Source organism: Mobula hypostoma, chromosome 4, assembly GCF_963921235.1.
Source record: "Mobula hypostoma chromosome 4, sMobHyp1.1, whole genome shotgun sequence".
Classification (NCBI taxonomy): Eukaryota; Metazoa; Chordata; class Chondrichthyes; order Myliobatiformes; family Myliobatidae; genus Mobula; species Mobula hypostoma.
Genome location: NC_086100.1, coordinates 135,824,318 through 135,837,555, shown reverse-complemented (window position 1 = coordinate 135,837,555; position 13,238 = coordinate 135,824,318). Strand labels below are relative to the sequence as shown.

Here is a 13,238-nt window from a genome sequence, read left to right as displayed (position 1 = left end):
TCTTCACACAGAGAGTGGTGAATCTGTGGAATTCTCTGCCACAGGAAACAGTTGAGGCCAGTTCATTGGCTATATTTAAGAGGGAGTTAGATATGGCCCTTGTGGCTACGGGGGTCAGGGGGTATGGAGGGAAGGCTGGGGCGGGGTTCTGAGTTGGATGATCAGCCATGATCATAATAAATGGTGGTGCAGGCTCGAAGGGCCGAATGGCCTACTCCTGCACCTATTTTCTATGTTTCTATCTCAAAGATATGCCTCTAGGTTATCTGGTTTTATATGTTAACACAAAATAATCTGCAGATGCTGTTGTCAAAGGAACACTCACAATGCGCTGGAGGAACTCAGCAGGTCAGTCAGCATCAGTTGAAAAGATTAGTTGACTTTTCGGGCCGAAACCCTTGGTCAGCACTGAAGGAAGAACTTTGGGGAGGGCTTGAAGAATGCTGGTAGTTGAAAAAAACAGTAATTTTAAAGACAAAGGGCTGGGGGAGGGGAAGCAGGGAGGCGATTGGCAGCAGAACAATGCGAAGTAGTAGGAGGAGGTGGAACTATGAGGGAGGTGATGTGAAATAGGGATAGAGGAAGGGAGGTGGAGGGAATTACCAGAAGTTGGAGAATTCTATGTTCATACCAAGGGGCTGGAGACTACCTAGACAGTATATAAGGTGTTGCTCCTAGCCCACTGACTCTCATAACTACCTCGACTATACCTCTTCCCACCCCGCCACATGCAAAAATGCCATTCCTTATTCCCAGTTCCTCCGTCTCCGCCTCATCTGCTCCGAGGATGAGGCTTTCCGTTCCAGGACATCTCAAATGTCCTCTTTCTTTAAGGATCGTGGTTTCCCTTCTACAGTGATCAATGATGCCCTCACCCGCATCTCCTCCATTTCCCGCACTTCGGCCCTCACCCCATCTTCCCGCCACCACAACAGGGATAGAGTTCCCCTTGTCCTCACCTACCACCCCACCAGCCTCCAGATCCAGCACATTATTCTCTACAACTTCCACCACTTCAACAGGACCCCACCACTAAACACATCTTTCCCTCTCCACCCCTCTCCGCTTTCCGCGGGATCGATCCCTCCGCGACTCACTTATCTGCACGTCCATCCCCACAGATCTCCCACCCGGCACTTATCCCTGTAAGCGTAAGTGCTACATTTGTCCCTACACCTCCTCTCTTGCCACCATTCAGGGCCCCAAACAGTCCTTCCAGGTGAGGCAACACTTAACTTGCGAATCTGTTGGGGTCATCTATTGCATCTGGTGCGGCCTCCTCTACTTCAGTGAAACCCGACACAGATTGGGGGACCGCTTCGTCGAGCACCTCCACTCCGTCCACCACAACAGACAGAAACTCCCGGTAGCCACCCACTTCAACTCTGCTTCCCATTCCCATTCAGATATGTCCATACATGGCCTCCTCTACTGCCATGATGAAGCTAAACTCAGGTTGGAGGAGCAACACCTCATATACCATCTAGGTAGTCTCCAGCCCCTTGGTATGAACATAGAATTCTCCAACTTCCGGTAATTCCCTCCCCCTCCCTTCCTCTATCCCTATTTCACATCACCTCCCTCATAGTTCCACCTCCTTCTACTACTTCACATTGTTCTCCTGCCAATCACCTCCCTGCTTCCCCTCCCCCACCCCTTTGTCTTTAAAATTAGTTTTTTTTCAACTACCAGCATTCTTCAAATCCTCCTCAAAGCTCTTCCTTCAGTGCTGACGAAGGGTTTCGGCCCGAAACGTCGACTAATCTTTTCAACTGATGCTGACTGACCTGCTGAGTTCCTCCAGCGCATTGTGAGTGGTTTTATATGTTACCAGTTAACGTGGGTTAATGCCAAAAGAACAAAAGGAAAGTTTATGGGCATGTAAAATAGTTTAAGTTTCATGGCTACTACAAGGAGAAGGAAACAGGACTTAAGAGATTTGTTCTGCTGGAAGATCACACAGACCTGATGAAGTAAGCTTGAGTGGCTGTATGACATATCCCTGGTTCTCCTTAGTTTTTGTTGTAATTACAGTCTCTATTATTATGAATGTGGTAAATTTCTGTTAATCTCCTAAATCTGATATGGTTGAGCCACTTACCCAATGCAAATCAATGGGAATGTTTTATTTAAATCAAAGCATTGACTCTGTTGCTCTTGGCTAAATGTAATTGTTATCTCCTGAATATCTTTTCTGACAACCACCACATACTCTTAAGTTTTAATCATTTCAATTCCTCCTCAATAGCCCTCTCTTCAACCCAAAGTGCTCAGTCGTTTAGCACTATTTTTTTGTGGTTTGAGTACCGACTGTATGATCTGAGGTAATTTTCTTCATACTACCTTTGCCAATGTCAGCTGCCAAACGTGTTCGTGCAAAATCCAGTGGATATACAAAACAGAGGGATGTAGCACCCGCAGCTCCTCCAGATGCTAAGTTTGCTAAGAACCATTTTCCAAACTGAAATGAAACAAAAACTCATCCTTAAAATTTTTCATTCAACATAAATACTTTAACTTACATTTACACTAAGATTTAATTTCAACTGTCAAGGCTTTTAACATAATGTTTCTAATTTATATCCATTCAACTTTTGGACAACTTATTTGTGTTCCCTTGCAAGTTTTACTAAAACCTCACTTTTCCAGACTGTTAAATACATGGTTTAAAATTATATATAATTAACCAACTGCTGCACTATTTATTGGCAATAATTGGTACTAAAAGCGCTCATATAGTAGGAATTCTATTTAAGGAAATAAAATTTTATTCCATCAAAATTGAATTTCCAGGCTCATATCTACAAAAACACAAGACAGCACATATCTACAAAAACACAAGACAGCAAGAAAAACTAATGTTTTACCTCTCAATAAAGTTAACAGATATTCACAATCACTTAATGACTTAACATTTATCTATTTAAATACAGCGAATGTGGAACTTGTGCAGATATATACATATATGCACAACAACCTCTCACTCAATGTCAGCAAGACCAAGGAGCTGACTATTGACTTCAGGAGGAGGAAATTGTTGGTCCATGACCCACACCTCATCGGGGGATCAGGGGTGGAGAGGTTCCTTGGTGTTATCATTTTGGAGGACTAGTCCTGGGCCCAGCAAGCAAGTGCAATTATATAGAAAGCACAGCAGCACCTCTATGTCCTTAGGAGTTCACAAAGATTCAGCATGGCATCTAAATCTTTGACAAACTTCTACAGATGTGTGGTGGTGTGTAGATTGACTGGTTGCATCATGGCCTGGTATGGTAATACCAATGCCCTTGAACAGAAAATCCCATAAAAAGTAGTGGATACAACCCAGTCCATCACGGTAAAGCCCACCCCACCACTGACCACATCTACACAGAGCATTGTTGCAAGTAAACAGCATCCATCATCAAGGACCCCCACCACGCAGGTCATGCTCTCTTCTCGCTGCTGCCATCAGGAAGAAAGTACAGGAGCCTCATGACCCACACAACCAGGTTCAAGAACAGTTATTACCCTGCAACCATTAGGCTCTTGACCTGAGGGGTTAACTTCACCTGCCCCATCAGTGAACTGTTCCACAACCAATGGACTCACTTTCAAGAACTCTTCGTCTCATGTTCTGATATTTATTGCTTATTTATGAATTATCATTTTTTGTATTTGTACAGTTTGTTGTCTCTTGCAGATTGGTTGGTTGTCTGTCCTGTTGGGTGTGGTCTTTCACTGACTCTATTGTTTCTCTTGGATTTACTGTGTATGCCTGACTGAAGGAGGACAAATCTCAGAGTTGTATTCTGTATACATACATTGATAATTAATGTACTTTGAATCTTTGCCCGCAAAATAAAATCTCAGTGTTATATGTGGTGAAATATATGTACTTTGATAATAAATTTACTTTGAACATTGGCTTTTCAAAGAAGCAACACCAAACTTACTTAGTGGTAGGGGGCACCATTTTAATTGTTCCACTGCTGGACCTTTTATGGTCTAACTGCAGAATAGAACTTAGCCTTGTCAAGATTCCTCAGGTTGTGATTTCTTCAAGTACTCATGTAAGGTACACTGCAACAATTTTTCCATGAATTAAACTTCCTTTATGATAATGGACATGAACAAAGTATGTTAAATTCTTCCCTTATCCATGTACCTGTTATTCTATTACTTCAACGAAGACAGGAATTAAAGGAAAATAGTATCCCATTTTTTACCAGTAATGTCTATATTATACCTGTTTTTCTTTGTCAATTCCTCCCATAAATAATTGCTTGTATTTATCCTTGAAGGCAAAATTCAGAGCCTGAGTTGGGAAATATCGAATCACATTTGCCAAGTTGCCACGCCAAAAACTCAGAAATCCTGAAAAGACAGAACTTGTATAAGAAGTGTTTCCAAGTGTTTAAAATAAAACTCTAAAATTGACTTGCAAATAGTAAAATCAAATAATAAAGACCCATGGTTTAATTAGCACTCTTGTCTATGAATGGAAGTCTTATCAAAAAACTCAAGGCCAGCATTCCAAATGCAGTTTGTCTGAATTCTTGACTAATTAGAAGTCTTGTCTTTTACATAAAACATCTGCTTTATCAAAAAGATGTTGAAGTTCGGCAGTAAGGAAAGCGAATGCTATGTTGGCATTCATTTCAAGAGGAATAGTGTATAAGAGTAAGGAGGTATTGATGAGGCTCTATGGGGCATTAGTGAGACCTCGTTTGGAATACTGTGTGCAGTTTTGGGCCCCCTATCTCAGAAAGGATGTACTGATGTTGGAGCGAGTTCAGAGAAGATTTACGAGGATGATACCTGGAATGCAGGGGCTAACATATGAGGAGCGTTTGTCAGCTCTTGGACTGTATTCACTAGAGTAGAGAAGAATGAGAGGGGATCTTATAGAAACATTTCGAATGTTGAAAGGGTTGGACAGAGTAGATGTGGAAAGGTTGTTTCCCTTGGTGGGTGAGTCCAGGACACGAGGCCATAGTCTTAGAATTAGAGGGTACCCAGTTAAAACAGAGATGAGGAGAAATTTTCTTAGCCAGAGGGTCGTGGATTTGTGGAATTCGTTGCCACATACAGCTGTGGAGGCCCGATCATTAAGGGTGTTTAAGGAGGAGATTGACAAGTATCTAATTAGTCAGGGTATCAAGGGATATGGGGAAAAAGCCGGAAATTGGAACTAGATGGGTGAATAGTTTAGCTCATGGAGGAGCTGCAGAGCAGACTCGATGGGCCGAATGGCCTACTTCTGCTCCTTTGTCTTGTGATCTTGTGAAGTTATCATACTGGCAAGTACTTAATAATTAATACAAAGTGATTTGTGAAAGTTTGTGATGTTCAAGTTGACTGCAATATTCCTGCATCACCACAATTCAAAAGCGTTTCATTACTGCAAAATGTTTTGGGACAATCAACGAGAAACACAAAGGGCTTCATATGAATGCAAGTCTCTGGAAATGGACTAAGTGATGACAACAATAAGCATTCTCATAAATCCACTCAGAAGAAACGAGCTACAGAGTTTTGTATTCCATTTATTGAGGGTGTTAGCCTTAACAGATATATAAACTGCTGAATTTAACAGCTTTATCAATATTATTACATGGTTAACAGACACTCAGGACCTCTGTTAAATTAGTCAATGATCTACAACCGTCTGAGTACAATCAATTTTAGTACTGATTTGTCTTAAGTTTGTATGTACAGTGGGATGTAAATAATTGTCCAGATTTGTTATCACACTTAGTTTTAGGAATAATTTACATTAATATAATTCAACCTGCAGTATGAGGGGGAAGCAAGTTGATTAGAAGGGGACACTAAGAGGGGTAAAAATAGAACAGCAATAGCTGGAGTTTCTGGGAGTAATTTAGCACAGAGGATCCATTCATTCTAATGAAGTACATTTATTATCAAAGTATGTATGCAATATAACACTCTGAGATTTGTCTTCCCCACAGACAGCCTCGAAGCAAAGAGAACAATGGAACACCTGCAAAGAAAAGCAGTGAACCCCCCCCCCCACCATGCAAAATAAAAATCATGCAACTGGCAATGAAAAGCAAAAGAACACACTATAAAACAGAAAATTGAAAGAGTTCACGCATAATTCATATCAGCTCAGTATCTGTCATTTGCAGGCTGCCCTGATTCAAAGCCGGCCAAAACAGCAATAAAATAAAAGGAGAAGCCAGTTACACATCATAACGTGAACTAGAGTCCAATCACAAACCGTGTTGATTAAACCTTGGCCAAGAACTCCAACACCATCCTCCAACAGCACTGGGTAAGAGATGAGATTTTCCTTCAGGAGCAGCGAGCTGAACATCCTCTTGCCTTCTGCACTTGCCTCGATGATTTCAATCTTCCACGGCATCTTAATTGGCAAGAAATGGAGTCAATTATGGGCTCACGCCCTGTCTCCAGACTTCTCAGCCCTCAGGCTGCACACTTTGTTCGAAACCTCTTGGAATACCCTCAGAGTCTGGAAAGTGCCAGATTGTACAATCAGCCCGATAGCACACCACCAAAATGTAGATCACAGGCTTCAACAGTGGTAGAACTACACACATTTGAAAGGAAAGGGAGTGAAAGAAGTAGTTTCGTGAATTGTCTGGAGGATGTCACGTCGTTTGCTGCAGCCATCTTCTTCCAGTCATATAATATAGCAAAAATTAATGAGATGCTGGAGGACTGGGAAACCTTTAAATGCCAACAGAAGGCAACTAAAAGGCAGTAGGAGAGAAAAGATGAACTATGAAGGTAAGCTAGTCAATAATATAAAGAAGATACAAAACGTCTTTAAAAATTATATAAAGAGTAAATGAAAGGTGAGACTGGATATCAGACCACTGGAAAATAATGGAAATGTAGTAATGGAGGACAAAGAAAAGAGTACAAACTCAGTAAGTATTTTGCATCTGTCCTCACTATGGAAGACACCAGTAACATACCAGAAATGTGAGTGTCACGGGCAGAAGCGAGCGCAGTCACTAAAACTAAAGAGAAAGCTCTTGGGAAGCTGAAAATTCTGAAGGTGGCTAAATCACCTGGACCAGATGGAATAACCGAAGTGTTCTGAATGAGTTAGCTGAAAAGATTGTAGTCATTAGGAGTAATCTTTCAAGAATCATTAGGATCTGAAGGACTGGAAAATTGTAAGTATCATTCCATTCTTTAAGAGGAAAAAGATAGGAAATGAGAGGTCAGTCAGTGACTGTCAAGATGTTAGGGTCCATTACTAAGTACGAAGTTTTGTTGTACTTGGAAATACATTACAAAATAAACCAATGGTTTACATAAGCTTTACCTATCTGTTGAAAATTTTTGAGGAAATAAAAGTATGTTTACTTGGATTTTGACAAAGTTCCACATCGGAGGCTGCTAAACAAGACATAAACCCATGGTATACTGACATAGATAGAAGACTGGCTGACTGGCAGAATGCAAAGATTAGGACTTAAGGCGGCTTCTTCTGCATGGCTTCCAGTGACTAGTGGTATTCCACAGGGGTCAGTGTTGGGTCCCCTACTTGTCATATTCATCTGGATGATGGAATTGATGGCTTTGTGGCCAAGTTGTCAAGTCTGAGGATGATATGAAGAGAGGAGGAGGAACAGGTAGTGTTGATGAAGCAGAGAGCTTGCAGGAGGACTTGGACAGTCTTGGAGAATGGACAAAGAAATGGCAGATGGAACGCAGTGTAGTGAAGTGTATGGTCATGCACTTTGGTAGAAGGGACTCAAGTCAACTGGCGTTTATAGGACTCCCTGTGAATGCGGAGCAGCATGGTGGAAACCCACATCAAGGAGCACAACAGGTGTATCTGTTTGCATTACCCAGAGAAATCCATGGTCGCAGAACACTGTATTTGCAATGGCCATAAGATTAACTTTGATGACACAAAACTACTGTGCCACGCCAATGGCTTACAGGACCACCTGGTAAAGGAAGCCATTGAAATAAAATTAGAGGAAAAGAGTTTTAACAAAGATGAAGGTCTCTCTCAAAGTAAGAACTGGAATTCGATTTTAAAAAAGGTGGGAGAGGGGAAACCTGATTGAATGAGGACTAACCAATTAGGAGGGACAGACTATGGAGATATAAATACCACCGGATTAGACATGCCCAATAATCATCCCCGATGAAGATGGTAGAGTTTGTCATTGAAACGTCAGTTATAATCGATACTTGATCCCGGCTGGAAGCCCAAGAAAAGTTTATTCATCAAATACGCTAGGAAAGAATTGGATTCTTTTTCATGATTTATCCTATGTGAAAATTCCACAAATTTCACAATCTTCAATTGCAAGCCTGAGAAAAAAGCACTGTTAGGTTTTTCTGTTCAACAGCGCAATGTGTGAGTTTGAGCCCTTCTATTTCACTGACCCATTACACAGTCTTACAGCTCCCACCATTTAGCTTAGCAGCTGTGATTTCATGTTTAAGGCTTTACGCCATAAGCCATAAACACAAGAGATTCTGCAGATGCTGGGAATCCAGAATAACATATACAAAATGCTGGAGGAACTCAACAGGCCAGGCAGCATTATTGGAAATGAATAAACAGTCAACATTTCTGATGGCGGTCTCGGCCCGAAACATCAACTGTTTATTCATTTCCATAGATGGCTGCCTGACCTGCTGAGTTCCTCCAGCATTTTGTATGTGCCACAATACAAGCATAATTTTTTCAGCTACAATGGAGTGTAGCTAATTATAGAATGAATGCTACAATAAAGAGAGCAGTATTAAAGTGATTCCAAGGGTCTGTGTTATAGTAGTGAATATCAGTGCTTATAGATTTGTTCTCTGTAAATATTGTTAGGGCCACACCTGACAAGTTTACACCACTAAAGTTCAAATACGGTTGAGGAACTTAGTCTGTGTATCTGAAATTTCTTAAACTAGAAATTACTTTGAACAATGCAGCATAACCCAGGGCATCTGTGCTAACTATAACGCTAAATTAAATCAAACCTATCTACTTACACATGATCCATATCCTTCTATTTCCTGAATGTTCATGTCCCTGTCTAAATGCCCCTTAAATGCCACTGTTGTGTCTGCTTCCATCACAATTACTTGTGACTCTCCTGTAGTTCGAAATTCAAAGTAAATTTATTATCAAAGTACACATATGTCACCACATACAGTACTGCACAAAAGTATTAGGCACCCTAGATTTTTAAATATTAATTTGTTTTAGATGTTCGTTTTTGTCTTCTGCATGTGTGTCAGTAGAAGAGAAAAAAATAGATTTCTAAACATTCATTTTCCAAAAAAATATATAGTTTAGAGAAAATTTTGTATTTTGTTAAAGAAAATAACATACTAAATTACAGATTGCTTTTCAAATAAAAACGTTGATTACTTTGTAGGTCTGGTACATGATTAAACAAAGATAACAAAAAGGTGTTAATGATCAATGACATAATGAGTTGACTGAACTAAACTGATTAACTGAAACAGAAACAGAGGTAAAAGGAATCAAACCGAGCAAAGGATAACCAAACTAAAAGCTGAGGATGTGGCAGATTTAAGTTTAACCTTCAAACCATCAATTCTTACACCATGGCAAGAGTGAGCATAGTAACAAGACATGAGGCTGTCATCCTGCATCAGCAAGGTTTTGCAATAGACAGGAATTTCAAGATGTCCAAACTCTTCTGAAGAAGCACAAAGAAACAGGTAAAGTTGAGGACCAGAAACACAGTTGTCAGCCACAGGAACTAAGTGCAGTAGGTGAATGATACATCAATCTGATATCCCTTCTAAATTGGAAGAAGTCCAGCACTACTATCAGCTCTGAACTCACAGAAACCACTAGAACCCAAGTACACCATCTACAGTCCAGAGAAGCATAGTGAGAAGTGATCTTCATGGAAGAGTTGCTGTCAAAAAGCCATTCCTCCAAACTAGAAACAAAGCCGAGAGACTCACCTATGCACAAAAACACAAGGCTATTCCTTCTTACAAAACTGCTTCAGCTCTGGGATGCTTGTGGGCTTCCTTACATTAATTACTTGCTTCAGTTCCTTCCACAATGTTTCTCTAGGATTGATGTCAGGACTTTGACTCAGCCATTCCAAAACACAAATTTTCTTCTTTTTAAACCATTCTGTTGTTGATTTACTCGTCTTTCGGATCACTGTCTTGTTGCATTATCCAACTTCTATTAAGCTTCAGGTGATGGACTGCAACCCTGACATTCTTCTGTAAAATGTCTTGATACAATTTTGAATTCATTGTTCCCTCAATGCTGTCCAGGCCCTGAGGAAGAAAAGCAACCCCAAACCATGATGCTCCTTTCACCGTGCTTCACAGTTGGGATGAGGTTTTGGTGTTGGTGCACAGTGCCCTTTTTCCTCCAAACATAGCTTTTTGGCAGAAATGCACATTGCTCAACTTTTGTCTCATCTGTCCACAGAACATTGTCCTAGAAGCGTTGTAGAACACCCAGGTGGTCTTTTGCAAACTTGACATGTGCAGCAATGTTTTTTTTGCTGGACAGCAGTTGTTTACTCCATGGCATCCTTCCATGAACACCATTCTTGTTCAGTGTTTTTCTTATAGCGGACACATGAACAGAGACTTTAGCAAGGTCTACAGATTTCTTCAAGTTTTTTGCTGTTATCCTTGCTATTACCAAAGATCACTTGGTGTGATCTTTGCGGGATGCCCACTCTTAGGGAGAGTAGCAACAGTACTGATTTTCCTCCATTTGGACACAATTTCTCTTACTGTGGACTTATGAACACTCAGGTCTTTAGAAAGGCACTTGTAGCCTTTTTCAGCTTCATGCATCTCTACAATTCTTCTAAAAGTTGTTTTGATGAGGCAAAGCACCTTTACAACCCACACCTCCAATCTCATCTCATTGATTGGAACACCTGACTCCAAATAGCTTTTGTAGAAGGCATTACGCCAGAGGTTCACCTACTTTTTCCAACAAATACATGGAATATTGGATCATTTTTCTCAATAAATAAATGAACAAGTGTAATTTTTTTCTGTTATTTAATTGGGTTCTCTTTATCTAGTTTTAGGACTTGTGTGAAGATCTGATCACATGGATCATATTTATGCAGAAATAGAGAAAATTTTTACAGGGTTCACAAACTTTCTAGCACCACGGTAGTACAGTGCTATTGGACAGGGAATTCCAGGATTCAGATCCCGCAACATGGAAGGACAGCTCCCAGTCTGATGTTGAGGGGAACTGGCAGGTAGTTGTGTTCCCATGTCCCTTCTGTTTCCTTGTGGTAGCAGTCACAAATTTGAGAGGTCCCCCTCAAGAGGTAAGATAAGTACCTACAATGCATTCTGTAGATGGCACCTGGTGTTGCTATTATGCACTCACACATTCAGCTACATCAAAATGCATTTTCCTAGTTTGTACTAATACTCAGTTGGGCTATTTAATCTATAAATATCTCCACTACTTAATTTTGCCATCTACACTACATAGTCATACTTTAGTCATACATAATCATAGTCATAGTCATACAGTGTCACTATCCTTTGCACTGTATTTCAGCATGTTGAATCAGGTATGATTTGCCCTTTACAAGACCATCATTACCTCTCAATTAACAACTGAAATCTGTGATGAATTTCAGTACACTACGTTCTTAATTAGACTCAAGTAACTTCTTGATAACATCTCAGTCATGTATACCCAACAGAGCTAAATTTAAGACTTGATACGATTTGAAATTTTGGACTGATTCATTTATATAGACTTAAAATGTGGAAGACATGTCAATTTGAAAAATAAAACGCCTAAGTCATTTTAACAAATTTATCTTTCCTTTTTAATCAAATTTCTGTCTGCGACAAAATTTCAACACCGAATACTTGGCCTGTATCTTAAATAAGGGGCCCTCAGAAGAAAAACCAGCCTGTACTATAAAAGGTGTTCTGGTAGGAGGGGGTGAGTGTGTGAACCCAAGCTCAGGCACTGGACCAGCGCAGCCGCCAAAAAGCGGCCATGTGCGCAGTCAGGCCCTCACACAACATGGATCCTAGGTGGGCTTGGTATTCTCGAACATCCCTCAGCTCGAATGGAAGGGATATTCCATTACGTTAAGCGCTTCAAACGAAGGCAGGCAAAGTGTAATCTCGTTAAAAACCTCGAAAAGAATGCGTACACCCGTCACTTGGCCCTAATGGTTGTTAGTTTAGCGATGAATCGGGCTTGCGTTCTCCTGCGCTTACCCTGCTCCTTAGGTATCCGGACGACGCAGTCAGAAATGCCTTTGTACTGTTTCTCGACGGCGATCTGTTTGCTTGATGCCTGTACCTGCAGTAGTAACTTTACCCGTTCGATCGGCGCCACCGCGGTTTTGGAAATCGCAGCGGCAATGCCTCCAGCTAGCAGGTCTTTGATAAAAGAAGTAACGTCAAAAATATTAGACCCAGAAGTCATCGCTAACGTCGAAGACCGATCGAGATGAAGGGCAGAGAGTCTGATTCGAAGCACGAAGCCAGCGGTTGTAACCGACGAGAGAAGCTGCGAGCACGTTCTGTTTGGGAGGGAGGCAGCGATGGGTTTGCTTTGCGCGCAGCGCTTTGTGACGTGGAGTGAGGGTCTGTGTGTCCTGCTGAAGGCGATGTCCGCCTCCTGTTTGTACAGAGAGCGGGAAGGGTCTGGAGTGAGGGTCTGTGTGTCCTGCTGAAGGCGATGTCCGCCTCCTCTTTGTACAGAGAGCGGGAAGGGTCTGGAGTGAGCGTCTGTGTGTCCTGCTGAAGGCGATGTCCGCCTCCTCTTTGTACAGAGAGCGGGAAGGGTCTGGAGTGAGGGTCTGTCTGTCCTGCTGAAGGCGATGTCCGCCTCCTCTTTGTACAGAGAGCGGGAAGGGTCTGGAGTGAGGGTCTGTCTGTCCTGCTGAAGGCGATGTCCGCCTCCTCTTTGTACAGAGAGCGGGAAGGGTCTGGAGTGAGCGTCTGTGTGTCCTGCTGAAGGCGATGTCCGCCTCCTGTTTGTACAGAGAGCGGGAAGGGTCTGGAGTGAGCGTCTGTGTGTCCTGCTGAAGGCGATGTCCGCCTCCTCTTTGTACAGAGAGCGGGAAGGGTCTGGAGTGAGGGTCTGTCTGTCCTGCTGAAGGCGATGTCCGCCTCCTCTTTGTACAGAGAGCGGGAAGGGTCTGGAGTGAGGGTCTGTGTGTCCTGCTGAAGGCGATGTCCGCCTCCTGTTTGTACAGAGAGCGGGAAGGGTCTGGAGTGAGCGTCTGTGTGTCCTG

At 41.9% G+C, this 13,238-nt stretch overlaps 1 protein-coding gene across 1 annotated transcript in view; it reads right to left on the bottom strand.

Moving 5' to 3' along the window:
* Positions 1 to 12,512, bottom strand: part of LOC134344937 (ADP/ATP translocase 4-like) — a 35,447-nt gene extending 22,935 nt beyond the window's left edge. Inside the window, exons 1-3 of the mRNA XM_063045069.1 lie at positions 12,214 to 12,512; positions 4,229 to 4,356; positions 2,344 to 2,461 (exon numbers count right to left, since the gene is read on the bottom strand). Coding sequence (XP_062901139.1) covers positions 2,344 to 2,461; positions 4,229 to 4,356; positions 12,214 to 12,424 — 457 coding nt within the window. The 5' untranslated portion in view covers positions 12,425 to 12,512. The remainder of the gene's footprint in view (positions 1 to 2,343; positions 2,462 to 4,228; positions 4,357 to 12,213) is intronic.
* Between the last annotated feature and the right edge of the window lie 726 nt (positions 12,513 to 13,238).